The sequence below is a fragment of the Cygnus olor genome, chromosome 5 (assembly GCF_009769625.2).
Source record: "Cygnus olor isolate bCygOlo1 chromosome 5, bCygOlo1.pri.v2, whole genome shotgun sequence".
NCBI classification, from domain to species: Eukaryota; Metazoa; Chordata; class Aves; order Anseriformes; family Anatidae; genus Cygnus; species Cygnus olor.
Window position 1 is genome coordinate 50,221,066 of NC_049173.1, and position 15,829 is coordinate 50,236,894.

The 15,829-nt window shown below is 37.5% G+C and overlaps 1 protein-coding gene across 6 annotated transcripts in view; it reads left to right on the forward strand.

The window, feature by feature from the left end:
* Positions 1–15,829, forward strand: part of LOC121070991 (intraflagellar transport associated protein) — a 39,147-nt gene that overhangs the window by 10,097 nt on the left and 13,221 nt on the right. For 4 of the 6 annotated variants that reach the window (XM_040558876.1, XM_040558875.1, XM_040558877.1 and 1 more), the window contains 4 exons: positions 1,118–1,270; positions 12,008–12,162; positions 13,747–13,818; positions 14,758–14,803. In XM_040558876.1, the coding sequence (XP_040414810.1) occupies positions 1,168–1,270; positions 12,008–12,162; positions 13,747–13,818; positions 14,758–14,803 (376 nt within the window). In that variant the 5' untranslated portion in view covers positions 1,118–1,167. The remainder of the gene's footprint in view (positions 1–1,117; positions 1,271–12,007; positions 12,163–13,746; positions 13,819–14,757; positions 14,804–15,829) is intronic. The other 2 variants (XM_040558878.1, XM_040558880.1) reach the window with 1 other exon arrangement.

The window sequence follows — 15,829 nt, forward strand, 5'->3', positions numbered from 1 at the left end:
GTGTTTTTACATCTTCAGAACATCAGCTGCCTTTATGCGCTGGCAGTCCAACAAAATTAGAGCTAGACGTTAGAAATCACGCTTTATTTTCCTGCTGGGCTTGGAACAATTCTTGTTCGATCGTATTTAACTTTAAAATCAGGTTCTCAGCCCTTCCTTAGTGTAGTTGATTTGAGATTTTGCTGAAGAATTAAGGTTTCATTCCCCAAAGACACTTCCTAATGCTGTGGTATATCAGGGGAAGAAACAAGGGAACATGTAAAAATCATGCCCTAGGTGAATATTGCATTCTTGTATCTTTATCATATTAATGTATGCAAACTGGTCATTTAATTTTTTTTAGTTAGGTTGCCATGTATGAGAGAGTTAGGTCTGCCCATGCCTTCACCTGTGTCTTTCTACTTCCAGTACTCTGGCTCCATATGTATAAAAAGTTAGTAATATTAACTAGCTAATATCGCAGAGCTGTTAAAATGCGTTTATACAGGTTAAGAGAAGCATCCACAATGTTTCTTCAGCTCTCGGCATTTGTTTCCTTCTCAGGATGGGGTCTTGGCCCTCCTGTGTGGCTCCGCTCCATCATGCTCTTCTCGGCCTGTGTGCTGCCTCAGCATGCACGCGCACATCACTATAATTTAACGTGCCCTACAACATCTGGGTTTAGTGGCTTTGATGGTACAGTGAATAGTGCACCTGCAAAATGATGGATTCAGTCCAAGTTTTGAATGTACAGGTGTCCTACTTGTAAAATCCAATGTGCTAGCGAGTGGTGTCACTATTTCTGCAAAGAAGACAGGGGTTAGGCAGGTTTAACGCCAAGCAACTTACAACGAGGGGAAGGAGCCCCACTGAGAGAGGCTGGCACTTCTGTGGCCCATGGTACCCAAGGACTTAAATTTCAGGCATACATCTTCACATTCTTCCTTTGCACTTAAAATTACTGTGTCTCCTCGAATTCTGGGAAAATGTGGTGTAAAGTCCCACTGCAGAGATCAGTACTTCACAAGGAGTGAAATAAAAAATTGACATTCTGGTGCTTATAAATATGGGTTACGGACTCTTCAGTTAACATATTTTCTGCCTACAGATACACATGGCTCTTTTCTTTTTGTTGCAGAAGAAGCCTACTAAAGCAGATATACCTGTCTGACTGTGAAGGTGTGGATCATGGAAGAACAATCGTTAAACAACAGCATCCTTGATCAATTTATTAATAGCCATGAGCAGTCATATGACGAGTTTCTAAACTCATTCACTTATCTTTTGAAAGGTATGTACCACCCAAATTTCCCATTAGAAATTGCAGCCAGAAGGGAAGGTGAAAAGAGAAGGAGTAGTATTTAGTGTTGTTCTGTTACTCACTTGCTACATGACCTTAGGCAAATCCTTTTGATGCTTTTGTTTTTCCTATCAGCAGTGAAATCCCTCATGACAATTTTCCTTAGCTTGGTTCACAGACTGCTAAGGTAGGGCCCTACAGATGGTTAACCATGTTTTGCTCAGTTTAGGGAGGTTGTGGGGGGCAATATGTGGAAGGATAGACTCTCCAAGTAAGTCCCATGTCATTTTGCTAGGGAAATACTGAGACAAGAAGAAGAGCCTAAGGAAAGTACTTCATAGTACATGATGACCTAGGACCAGGGATGTGCAGTTTAACTCTGGTTTGCTGTGTAATGCTGTGGTATGCACCAAGCTGGCTGTACAAATAATGTGGATGAAGGGACATCCTATAGGGTAATTAGGCTGAAAAGACCTTATGCTTTGAAGATAAAATAAAAGGTGGGGCTTAACCTTGATCTGAGCACTTCTGATTACAGGAAGTTTCGATCTGTACCCAAATTATGTAGCTGAGGTTCATGTATTCTGTCTGTTTTAAGTCAGGTGCAATAAAGATAAAGGGGAGTTACATATTACTCAGTTATAATTGTCTTTACCACAGCTTTCCACTTGGAATGATATCCTCATCTTATTGCAGAAGCACTGTATTTTCCAATTACACTATGCAGCATGCTCCATTGATTGGCACTCAGAAGTCTGTCCTGTCCTTGTCCTTCAGGCAGAACTAAGTGTCAGTCACAGGCACTGAGCAGAAAACCAGTGGGGGAGTTGAAGCTGCCGTAGAAATAATTTTGTGGCAGCCTTCTGTCTCTCCTCCCAGTAAAAAATAGAAGAGAAAGGAGGCGCTGGGAGATGAGATAAGAGGATTGAAAATTAGGTTCTGGTCTTTTTTACGTATGATTGATACACTGGGGATAGGCCCTATCTTAGAAGCTTGCTGCATATCATGATACTACTTGCAAAAAGCCTCAGCATGTATTTCAGTTGCTGTCATTGTCACTACAGCATCTGCCACTAAAACTTTGTTTATCAAAGGTAGGGTTTTAACTGAATCAAATGCTTAGAAATGTAGTTTCATATGTTTGTATAAGCAAAATAGCTCAGGTTGTTTCTCTCCTGTCTTCATTTTCCTCAAAAAATACCCAAAGGTGCTGGTTTGCATTATAAACTAATGACCTGCAAAAATTCCACTTAAGGCGCAAGGCATTTCAGTACAGAGCAGTGCAAAATACTCTGCAAAATATCACATTCTTAGTTTCTTAATTTTGCACTTGAAAAGTAAGTCATTTGGCTTCTAAAAATATAATTTTAAAAAGCAACTATGATAGCTTAATAAGATTGTCTGTTAATAGGCTCCAGAAATGCTCTCTTTCGTGTCATGAGTTCTGATATTCACTGTGGACATACATTTGTGGTTAGTGTCAAGTAAAATCTGGCCGTTTACAGATTACCTTTCTGAATTTGGCCTGATAATAGTGTAGATCCATACTCTGCCTGTTAGTATAATTATCATTTGAATTAGAGTTTGCCATCCTGCATAATTAGATACGGAGGTACCTGTTTGTACACACAAATGACCCAGCCTATTCAGTTGTGTATGTAAATATAGAGAAGGTCTTAAAAAAAAATTGAAAATCATCACCGTGTAATAGATTTTTGACTGTTGTACCGTTGAAAACAGAAGAAACATAGAGAAGTAATTGGATTCCACTGATTTCACAGAGTACTGTATTTATATAAGGTGATTTCCACTTCTACATGAATTTGTACTAGCTCCCAGATTGGATTGCAAGAATATTTTCACTAGGAGTTTCTTTATTGTTCTTACAAGCATCTCATAAGAATCTGATTTCCTAATTAATATTTTATTTTTCTTGATCAATTAAATTTACACACAAGTTGAAGTTGAAAAGAATATACCTTAAGTACAAAACCATTGACTGTTCTGGGCTATCTATAATAATTTATTTTATTTATTTTAAAGCATTAATTTGTGTTGCTTTCAGAATCACTGAATATCCGTATGCTTTCGCCAAGTTAACGTATTTAGTTTTTGTTAGTTTGCTCTTTTAGCTTTGATTATAAAAAAGTCCAATAATAGAACAGCTAGCTGGCATTTGCTTTGAGGTTGTACAACTCTGCTATGTTGTATAAGTCCAATGAAAAATTGTGAATTTCTTGACTATGCAGTTGAAGCCTCAAAAGAGGTGGATTTAGAGAAGAATTCATGATACAGATTTCTGTAGATGTGGTCAGTGAGTGATCTCTTCAAAACTAAACACTAGAACATGTTTGGACAAAATATCATTGAAATAGACCCAGTCTCCGCTTTTTAAAAAAATGCTGCACAGGGCTCTTTCAGATCTTAGAAAGAATGCTTGAAATCTGGTGGAAAGAATTAGGTGTCCAAAATTAGAAAACAGCATCTGCTTCTAAACTCAGAGGAAGATTGGCAAATTCACTGGAGCATAAAATATTTCCTTTGACCTTCTATAAACAAAACAAAACAAATAAAAAAAGCACAGAAAAATGAAGTCCAAACTTTATGTTTTTCATCTAGATTTTAAATTACTCCTCTCGTTTTTTTTTTTTTTTTAAAAAAAGAAAAGAAAAGAAAAGAAAAAATTCCAGGATCCTGGATCAGTCAGCTGCTAGAATAAAAAGTTGCTGCTAGAATAAAATTCTTATCTAAACCCAAGTTTTGACTCATAGTTTTTCCATGCTCCTGGCCGTTTGGCCACTGGGATTAAATTCAGTCCGTTCCTGCTATTAAGTTTGCTCCATTTGATCTACTTTATCCTGCCTGGCGCTGAGTTGAGGTCTGAGGGCTTTGATCAGACCCATCTCTAAGCATACTGAACCTTGGCTATGTGCTTTATAGCCTCAGTGCTGCTCTTTTGATGCTTCTGTGCCCAGCAGCCTGTCAGGCAAAGGAAGTTGGAAGTGGCTGACCATTTCTCCGCTTCCAGGTGCCATACAAGAGCCATATTTTGTGTTGTGATCAAATTAATTTAATTCCCCAGTGAAAGCTTAGTGATGTTTAGTTCACAGTCCATTTAAAGGTAGCTGTCTCCTTCCCTTTTTTTGTTAACCATGTTTAGAAAAAACAACTTTAAACTTCCTACATAAGTGTCAGCAAAGGCATTTTACAAATTTGAGTCTAACCACAAAAAGCACACCAGAAAACTATATAAGAAATGACAGTAAATTTACTTTAATTTTAAAAAATGGACCAGTAGGACAATGCTAACCCCAAGAGAAATTTGCAGCCTTCTTTGTATGAGTGGATTTGCCAATAAAAACAACTAGGCAGTTCAATAAAACTAATTAAATTAATCTGTCATCCCCAGGGAACTTAAACAGGGCATGAAATAGGGAAACAGCGTCAATTCAGAGCTTTTTATTGATGTGTTTTGCTGGATCATTGGAAAGATTTGGCTGGGAGAAAAAATCTGCAGTTTTCTATTGATCATGAATGTAGTAGCCATCTCTCTGTAACCTTCATTCAATGTAGTATGAAGTCAAATACCATACAGAGCCCCTAAAGGTAGAAGAAAAGACATAGGGGTGCAAGCATAATAGATGATTTTTGACATAGCGGGGATCTGTTTTATGGTTATTTGTTGTCCTTAGATCTCAGTGCTATTTGCTATGTAAAGAACTTCATTTCCCTTGTACAGACAGAAAAAAGTAAGGCATGAAGAGGGGGAATTGCTGAGCACAGCAACTCACTGGCAGCCCCGGGTAAGGACAAGGCACCCTGGCTCCCTGAAAGCTGGACAGCCTGTGAGCAATGGTGCTTCCCTGATAGCATTTTTTTTTCTGTGATGCATATTTCACTTGAACAATTTCTAAAGTCTGTTTCAGATGGAAAAAAAGTATTTCTATTCTGTTGCATAACTTAGATTCTGCCTAGAATATAGGGAAGGGAAATAGTAGCTTTGCTGTTGTTATTTTAGTACAGATTTCATCCGATAGTGGTATATTGACTATGGTTAAATTCTGTTATGCTATATAAAACAGTAACATGGAAGGAACTCTTGCTCTACCTCATCACCTTGCCTTGAAAGACATTGAACTCCTAAATGCATGTTGGCTAAGTTTCATGACACGCCAGTGAGGTGAGAAACTGTTAGCCCTCTTTTCTAGGTGTGGAAATTACACAAAGCAAATAATGTCAGAGGTCAGAGCTTGGCAGCTCTGAGTGGCTCGGCAGGACAATCAGAAACAGAAATCAAGTGACCTCACTGTTGTTCTTCTCTGTGTCCAGTATAAAATCACATTGAAATGCCTAATTTCAAGAAAGTGAGTATTTGTCATTTTTTAAAATCAGGCCTTTCTGAAGATACCTTAATTTCTCAATTATGATGTCGAAAATCAAGCATTTTTTGAAATCTTGGGATGTCAGATGTTTGTTAATTAGTTCCCACCTGCTGCAATCTTTTTACTGGTACTATTTGTTAAGAAAGGAATACTTTGTGTTGAGTTGTGAGATGCTTTTAATTACATATCATTCCCCTGTTTCTTACAGTGCTTATCTACGTATCAGCTAGTGTTGAATTCTTCTAGTATGCAATTACATGGAAGGATTTCAAAACCAGTTCTGTCCTGATTTGTTAGTAAGCCACCTGCTCTTTTAAAGTGTTCCCATAATGTGTATTTAAAGTAGTTTCGTTGTGCTGAGGATGAATTTAAGCACATTTGTGGTTGCTTTGACTGTAATTAATAAATAAATAAATAAATAAATAAAAATTGTTGGAACTAGAGATCTCATCTAGTGCACTGGTACTAGTTGGTTGTGGTAGATGCCACGTGATCCCTGGTAGATATTAAGAGGCGTAGCTCCCTTACTAGGATCGAACTGGTTAATGTCAGTTGAGAATCTACTTTAAGACTTCTGTTATGGTTTTCTGAACTTTTAAAAGATTATTTTTGGTCATCATCTGTTGGAAGAAGCAAGATTTTGCTCTTGAAGGCTGCTGAGATGGTCAAATGCACATTTGCTGCGTTACTTAACTGACTGCATTATAGTATTCAAATGGAGAAGGTATCTGGCGACAGCACTATTGAACCGTGGCAGGATAATGTATGTTTTTAAATGATCAGCTGGGCTGAATGTGGCATAAACAGGAAATATTGCCACTTTTCTAACACTGACAATATTTAAAGCCCAACAGAGATATAGATATTGATACAGATAAAACAGTACATAAAAACACAGCATATAGATTCCATTAAGGAAAACGGGAGAGAGACTGATACAGTAAAAGAACAGTTCAGCTTTTGAAAATGAAGAGCTGAGTTAGTTATGAAGAAATATTGCTGTACATTAAGCTAAAGCAGGTGTATGAGTGGCTGAAATATACTTGATATAAGTCATTCTTCTTTCCTCTGAAGAAGCACATACAAAAAGTCCTTTCCTGTCTGTTTTTTAAAATACATTACAGTAAAATGTCAAAAAATGGCAGTTAAAAGTAATAATTAGGACTTAAAAGTTTACCCTTTTAAGTCAGAAATAGTCTGACTGAAGTTGTTGTCCCAGTCCATGGATTATTTATTTATTCTGGCTGAGGACCTGACATAGTGAAATTTCATTAGTAAGTTGGTGTTAGTGAAAAAAGAATCAAGCCCTTATTAGTGAATATAGTAAAAGCTGACCTTTTAAATGAAAAAAAAAAATTACAAGTAAACAATACTTCTTGCTGATTATTTGTGATTTAGTCAGGGTAAGATCAAAGACATGAGGGGAAAGGCTATACCAAGTGAATCTCAGCGCTTGTATAAACTGCAGAGCATTCCATAGGCATCCACGAGTTACACTGATGCAAAACTGCAGTGAAGGAAGGGGATCAAGCAGTGTAAATGCCCTTGTTAACTGAATAGGAGGTGAAGTGTAGAAATGGAAGACCATGCTGTTTTATGTATTGCACTTGCAAGATATGTTATGAATATTAATTTGTACACTGAGGCAAGTAAGTTATTTTCTTGGCTTTATAGGTTGAGTTACTTTGACAGAGGAGTTCTGCTTTTCCTGCTGCAGTGAGATCAGCGTCTTTGAAATCAGTGAGGGTTTTGGTTGAGCAAGATTGGAATAGGACTTAAGGAATTTGGATGTCTAGGGGATAGGTATTTCAGATGCTCAGGGTTGGCAGGTAAGATACATTATCTATGGAAAATCCACTGCCTTTCTGAGGAGCAGCAGGAGGATAGGCAGGATACCATAATGCTCTTAAAAGAGCACTAGATTACTGTTCAAGTGCTTGAGTTGTACTGGGACAGAATATAGGTGCCTAATTCTGAAATCCTCCTGCTATGTACTATGTGGGATGATTGGGCTTTTTGTTTGTCATGAAAAGTTGGGCAAACTCTGCATTGATTTACAGTGATTTATCCCTTTAAATACATGGGAACAGGAAGATAGCTCAAGAATGTAAATCAGAGCAGATTTTCTTGGTTAAGTAACTGAAAACACCAAGTTCTGTTCTCAGTGTGCACTACACAAGCAGGGGGAGGCTGCAAATTTAGATTGAGGTACTGTAGAATTATATCTGGGAGCTGGTTTGGATGAATTATTAAAGAAAAAAAAAAGAAAGAAAATAGAAAGCTTTAAAACTTATCCTCCCAACAAATTGGATTTTCAGGTTTTAAATCTGTTTTTTTTTTCTTATGGCTTGGCATTTAGGGTAAACTATCTCAGCGCCATATAACAGTATACATAGCTGCAAATAGGTAAATCCAGGTTCTCCTACTCTGTCTCCATCTGTTGAACATCCCGAAGTGGTATTTTATGGAAGCATTTCAGTGACAGGGTTTGTTCATGCTTTTAAACGTGGCAGTTTGCTGATGTGTTTGAGATAATAAATGAAATTGAAACTCGTGCTCTTGACCTCTCTACCATGCCTCTGTACCTCTGTACCATGTACCTCTTGTACTCAGTTACCATGCTTCTGTGAGTAAAATTACTTTTTGTTCAGGAGCCCTGCACAACGTCGCTGTGTTATTTGAATCCCAGGTGTTCCATCAAAGCATAATTTGGAAAGGCTTTAAGGGATTCACAGGCCTTCTGCTGGCCCTCTGTCCAGTGTTTTGAGGACAAGAAGTAGATTGGAATTTACAATAGTAGCTTTGTTGTATTAATTTTTTTTTATAGTTAAAAAGGGCCTTATTCTCAGCTGATTTTTATAAACATTTTTGGAATTCATTCATTGAATTGAAGGAGGAGGGAAATACCTGGTAGCTGCTATTGTTTAGTCCATTATGTTATCCCAGGCCAGGTATTCTACAGCATATTATTGATTGCCATGTCTGGTCTTGCTATGAAATGTTTTAAACCATGGGATTTCTGTCATTCTTCTAGGGCTCCTATTTCATCTAATAGATTTCACTGACAGGAAGTTTTTCCTGATACTCCTGATAGCTCTCTTCTCTGGCTTCGTGATAAGTGACCCCACTGTTTGAAATATATGGGTGATCACTGGATGTTTTCAAAAGGTTCCTTTCCAAATCGGAAGACAAAGAGAATTTTAGGCAATAGAAAGGATAGATAGCTGGCCAGAAAGGATGTATCAACCTGGATATACTCTCTGATAGAAATGTTTCTGAAGTCTGCAACATACCTTTCAGTGACACACAATAATGATGGATATTACTATTGAGAGACTGAGATTTACTTTTCTAGAGACCTAAGCTTGCTTGTTATTTCATTGTGAAGGTAGTGTCAGTGAAATTTCTAAAAAGTAAAACTGAAAAACTGTGGAGTGAATATATGAATCTTTCTGTCATTTCCACCTTCTTCTGCTACTTTTTATTGTGCTTGTACCCTTATTTATTTATTTATGTTGTCACATGTGGTAAAGGCCATTTTTGTACGTGCAGGTCTTGACAGGTTGCAAACTGTGACTGTGCCTAATGAGTCAATTATCACTTGGCCGGGGGTAGGCTGAGCAACCCTTTTGCTGGTTTACATCTGACCCCTTCTCCTTCCCATTCTCTTGCAAAAGTAGGGACAGAAAATTGAGAACACCATCAAAGGAATAAAGCTGTGAGATTCCTCTGCACGTTGCAGTTTCTTTAGATTTAGTATAATTTGTGTTCTTTTTAATACTTTTTTTGAGATCAGAACTGTTAAGACCTCAAGAGAGCCGGTTACATGATGCAGGATGAGAAACTGCAGGTATCAGTGCTTACTTCAGACACCTGAAGGGTAGGCCTCACTGGCCCCGGGGGCTGTGTTTGCAGCATAAGGTTTGGTTCACCTACCTCCCACCCGTTTATGTGGCACAGGCTCATCATGCATAGGGTTGCATGGCTGGCAGTCTGTCTGCAGCATGCGTTTCACAACTGCTTTGTGCTGCTCAGATGTTTTTCTTGTAAACTTTCTAGTATTAAATTGCAGTTGTGAACGTTTCATCAAATATAACGTTTTATGTTATCTAACCCAACAGTGCTGCAAAGGTCTTAGCCAAAAGTTTCTGACAGCCGCTTATGACTAATCTCTTTAGAAAAGGGATATAGTGCTTCTGGCTGTAGTCTCGGGTGAGTGAGTGGCACAGAAATACTGTGAATGCTCTTGATTTCTTGTTAGCTCACTTAATCTATCAGCCTTTTATCTGTGACAGTAGCTCAGCTATCCAGAAAATATATAATGTAATAAAATAAATTAGTGGGCTCATGTGTACTGTCTAATCATAACTGCTCAACTATGTGTCATATGCCTTCTGACGTTAAGTGATATTCTTCTGTTTGGAGTATTCAGAGTCTACACTTTGGAGAAGGTGGGTCTGATTGTAGCCCAGAAGAATGACCACAGTGGCACCCATGATAGGCACTGGTTTGTGCAGGAATCTTATGCTTATTCAGAGCTTATTGGTATATGAGTTATGATGCTGATCATTCACGTTGATGATTCCTTTTGTCTCTGTCTTGATCGTGATGAGAAACGTATTTGGCTTCCAGGCACTTTCTTCCAGATTTCATAGTGAAGGCCCCCTAAATGTGCACAGTGAGGATACTGGCCCCTCAACCCCTATTGCTAGTTGCACTGTAGGGCTGCACACATTTGGCTACATGAAGACATGAATATCCTTCTGTGTCTTGTCAGTCTTTAATATAAAACTTCTCAGTTCTTAGTATGAAACAGGAAGTTGATCCTGTTTACCTCTGTAATAACAAAAGTTTGAAACTTTTCGAGCAACTCTTCTAGTTCTTCCTATAAAGTAGGGTGACAATAAGAACATCTTCAATTAGTGGATGATCACTTTACCTATCAACAGTTTAAAAGAGGGTTTTGGATGTAATACAGCTTCATTTCCATGGCTTGAAAAAGAGAGCATATAGGAAGAAGACATTGCGCATATGTAGTGCTGTTCCCAAATATTGTTTTAGGAAAGTGCTTGCTAAAAAAGCGAGGATAAGCCAGATGTCGTATCAAGGGACCTGGGATTTAGGAATTATTCAGAGGATCCATCTGTGGTCTGAGAGGAGAAAACTGTTTGCTAGGCTGTTCTGATCTAGTGCAATTTACTTTTTATGAACCTTGACTTTTGCGAGTGTGGACTTCAGGTTATGTCCAGAATGCCAGCCCTTTCTGTGAGTCATAGTAACCGTGGCACAGAGCTGTCCATGGGGATTAATAAGTCTTTGGGAAAGTGGACTGCTGAATGTACTAACCCCAAGGGCATCATTAAGACTCTCCGCAAGAATTCCTTTAATGCCTATAATGTATAATTATGCTTTAGAAATGCACTGCAGTGTTTCTTATTGTTATAAAGTAGATTTTTCAAGCTAAACCCAAGAAATGCTGTTAAAATCAGCATTTATTTTTCATTAAGAACACGTAGTGTGAAGTTCACTTGCATTTATTGTACTATAGCTGCTGCATACTTGATAATGGATTTTTTTTTTTTAATAAAAAGGCAGTTCTATTTTGGCCATGATTAGTGTTTTTTTTTTCTCCATATTTTTTTCCAATTTTGTCAGAAAACAACTGTTCAGCATGAGTTTGGAAATCCAAACTTCTGTGCACATACTTGTCTTGATCTCTGATCAGCTCTTAGCTAAATCTGTACTGTTGAGTTTTTGTTTGATGATGGCCTAGCCATGTCGTAATTCTGAGGGACTGTTTTTCCAGTCCCTCTTTGAAGGCCAGAGGAATCCCCTAAGGGAACTGACCCTACTTGAACACCAGTATTTAATCTTTAATTGCAAGACCTAAACTTCTGACAACTAAATATCACTGGCATATGGCTGTTTGTAAGTCTTGGTGATACCAAGATATTGAGGTAGAAAATACACATTTTTTTGAGGGCCAGATCATCACTGCACTATGATAAAAAAACAAAGTCTTTTCTCGTGCTTGATAAGAAAGTAATCCATCAGTTAGGTATGTGAAGGTATATAAAGTTTTCTATATATTGCATAAACTTTTGAGATAATGAATTTTTCAGTATCAAGGAATAGGTCATACTCTGTGCACTGGAAGTTCAAACTTCGTATTCAGCTTTATGATAAAGATTGCAAAATAGATGTATATCATGCTCATGGAGGCTCTGAGCACGAGAAGAGAAATGAATATGTAAAAGAAGTCAGTATTAGGTCTAATGAAATTCATGTTTTTCTTTGTCTTGGATGGTGTATTGTGTTATCTGAAGTGGTGTGATTCTCCTTGCAGAGGAAGAGGGGAAGACGATTCAAGGACGTAAAAATTCTTTAAGAAAAACATTTTCTACTTCTGAGTTCTCAAACAGAGATAAACAGGATGGCTCACCTGGACGAAGCAAAGAAATATCAATGTGCCTCCCACCACAGACGCCAAATGAGAATGAGGTAATGAATTCACATTTGTCCATCTGGGCAAGCATCACATTCAAGAAGATTAAAGAAAAAAAAAGGTGTGGGGGGAGATATACTGTCTAAATGTTAGAGGCTAATGGTATTATCCCATCTGAGGCAAATATTTAAAATACTACCCAACTGTATAATGCTTACAGAGGCACCTGCAGGGATCACATTTGGCAGTGGCATTTGCAGAGCCCCTATAATCTGACTAATAAATAAGGAGCCCTGCAAAGACCATTGTCAGGTTTTCACTGAAGACTGCGGTTAATGGTAGGGGTTGGCAGAAAGGAAAAAGTCTTGAGAGTATGAATGCCAGCATGCACAGATTTGCTTTGTTGGAGGATTTTAGCAAGTATTGAATCCTGTGTTACTGAAGCTAGATTGTTTCAGCTACCTGAAGAAAACAGTTGGCAAACCAGAGGTCTTTTTAATCTTCTGAAACCTATGAGATTAGGGATTGAATGTGTAGGGACAGGAAAACCACAGGCATGATCTGGAGAGAGCAAGATGGAAATCTGAGTCCGCTTGTTAAGAACTACCCTCTTGCCTGAATAACAAATAATAAAGCTGTGAAACAAATAATAAAGCTGTGATCTTGCCTGTAACAAAACAAACAAACAAACAAGAAAAAAAACAACAAAAATAACAACAACAAAAAAACAACAACCCCCCCAAAAAACCACACACACAAAAAAAACCCACCAACAAACAGAAAAAAAGCTATCTTCATTAAGGTTCTTATTAAAAAAGAAGTAGCAGGTCATTTTGTGCAATACACAGAGCAGCACACTCAAATGACTTCAAATGATGGGGCTGCCAGGCCTCAGACAAAGAGAAAAAGCTGTTGTTTTCCTCCCTACTAACACATGCCTTTGAGGTAGAATCAAGCAAGGCTTTTAAAACAATCACATTCTGTCAGTTGATTGTATAACAATAATGACAAAAATCTTTTTTTGCCATTTTTCTTATGAAGAATATGGTTGCCTCATTGAGATAGACAGCCTTTGGGTCTCTTTCCTTAGCCACTTCGAATTGGCTTATGCTTTATGCTGTCCCATAAAGCAATGTGCAGCTTCTGTTATCCTTTATGTAATAGAACATCTTAATATTTGTCTTTTGTTGCTACAAAAAGAAAGTTTCAGCCATGACTGCATGTTTTTGTCACATTAGTGGTTTCAGAAATAAATATGGTAATAGTAGAATGCATTAGAAAAGCTGCTATAATAGTAATGGGAGGAGACTTCAATGCAGTAAGTTGGCCACGGTAACCTTTAAACCTGCCCTGAGGAAAGAAAGGAAAAAAATACTATTGAAAACAATGCTTCTGTTCTAAATGCTGCTTTTTAGGCCTGTTATGATTACTTATACTCTTGCTACAATTGAATCAGTCTGATCCTGTGTAGGATTTCAGAGGATTGCCTACATATGTTCTATTTTCAGCAGCATTGCATTCAATCTTTATAAAAATTGAAATGCACCATAAAGGATCTGATTGTGTAAATCAGTGGGAGCTTTGACTGTGATTTTGGTTCTGTTTCATGCATGTGAATATTTCTACATGTCTATCTACAGGCAGTCATGAATGAGAACTGGAAAGCTGGTGGCTCTGATGGAAATGATCTTGGCCTATCTGAAAGAGCGAAGGTGGGGTTTTCTTTGATTTTCTTCAAGGTGGGGATTATGAGTAGAAGGTGACTGAAAATTTTGCTTTATGCATTTACAAAGTATTTGCAATTTGTCAGTGTATTTCTTTCATGCCTATGAGAAAAATGAATGAGAGCATCGTCATCCAAATCTTTTTCCAAGTTTTAGCGAGTACGTACTATTGAAGTGTAAAGGTTGAGCAAGATAATAGTGTAAAATCAGTTTGGAAAAAATGAACTAAGAGCATCTCTGATTTCTGCATAGAAACGCAGAAAACTACTCAATGCATATAGTAAATCTTCCATTTACACATAGGCTGGGAAAGTCTTTTGACTCTCACCCCGTGCATTTATTCAGAGTGTTACCTGAAATAAGAAGCAACTCTTCTTGTGGTAAGTTGCATGTTTAGACCATTTTTTCAAGGGACATCAGCCTGGTAAAAGCAGTAGTGAAATGTCCCAGATGAAATATCAAAAATGTCATAATTCTTAGCTTTTTAAATTTTCCATTCAGATCACCATTAGTATCAAAATAGGAAGATCCAACTCTCCTTTGCTTGCAGCATATGCTGTGCCTGTGTAATATGTAGTGTCTTTGCAAAGCTGCAGAGTAATTTACGTAGATTTTTATATGACAACTTTACTTCTTCAGCTTCCTACCAAATTCCTGAAGAAGTTGCTGTTCAGCTTGAGCTTTCTCTTCACCGTAGTTGGTATGCAACAACTACAGTAGAAATTCTTTCTCAACACTTGAAAGTATTTCCTTTGGGTTTTGCATTTCAAAAAAATAATCACATGCTTTCCTAGAAAAATGCAGGGGAGAAGGGAGGTGATGAAGGAGGAAATTTAGTGCTTTTCTTTGCTTTTCTCTAAATTGTATTGAAAAGAATGGAATTAATACATTTTAATCTTTTTTTTCAATTTTGTGTTTTTACTGCAGGTGAACAAGTACTTAGACACAGGCACAGATGAAGAGACATGCAGTGGTAGGTTTTTTCCCCCTTCATATTCACAAAGATTTTCTGTCTTTGGATTGAAGTATATGGATATTCCTTTCTTTTTAGTGACTCTGAAACATTGTTTAACAGAACCATTTCTCCTCTAAAAATGATGTTCTTCCTCAGTTCTTCCATTGCCAGAAAATTCCCCCAGTTGCCCATACTCCCAGAATGGAACTACTTATTTCCTCAATTTAACAGTTAATGAAATAATAAGTTACAAAGATTATTTATTATACCATGTTCTGGTGAGCAGTGATTTTTTTTTCAACGTTTCTCAACTTTTTGCTAGCAACTTTTCTACATTTTTCCACACTTCTGTTTGTATTGAAATTATTTTAATTACAAAGTGTAACCCACAAAGTAAATTGGGTGCTGAGAGAGTTCTATAAAATGAAAATGTTGTACCTACTCACTATAGTGATTTTGTCCTGGGCTTATCATAAATGAGGCTTACCTGGAAAGCACACTGAACTTCCTTTAGCATTCCAATTATGAGCATTTCACATAGTGTTGAACTGCTTCATTATGCCTATAATGATTTTAACTCTCCTGCTTCTAAAAAAGTAAATAAAAATCTAGTGTTTGTAGGTATTTGTCTATTATAGGTGTTTGTGTGGTTTTTATTACCACCAGAAGACCTTTTGGTGATTAAATTTATTTTCCTCATCTGGATCTGTGACTGCACAAAGAAACCAAGCCACACAGATTAAGGGATTTGCCTAAGGTCACTGCAAGAAGCTGTGACAGAGCACTGCTTTGGTCCTTAGTTACTGCCATTTAATTAGTCTGTCTAATCCATTAACTCTTTGATTAGTCTTTTCTCTCTGTATGTGCAGAATCCTTATGAAGTCCAGAGGGTTTACAGACTGCCAGCTGATGAATATTGAGCTTGGTTGTAACTCCCAAGAAAACAATAGACCCCCCTAAGTCAAGTTTATTTACAGCAAATGTTCTTCCACCTAGACTGGGCATTCAGAAAGGAGGGAGTAAGATAGCTGTCCTGTATCAGAT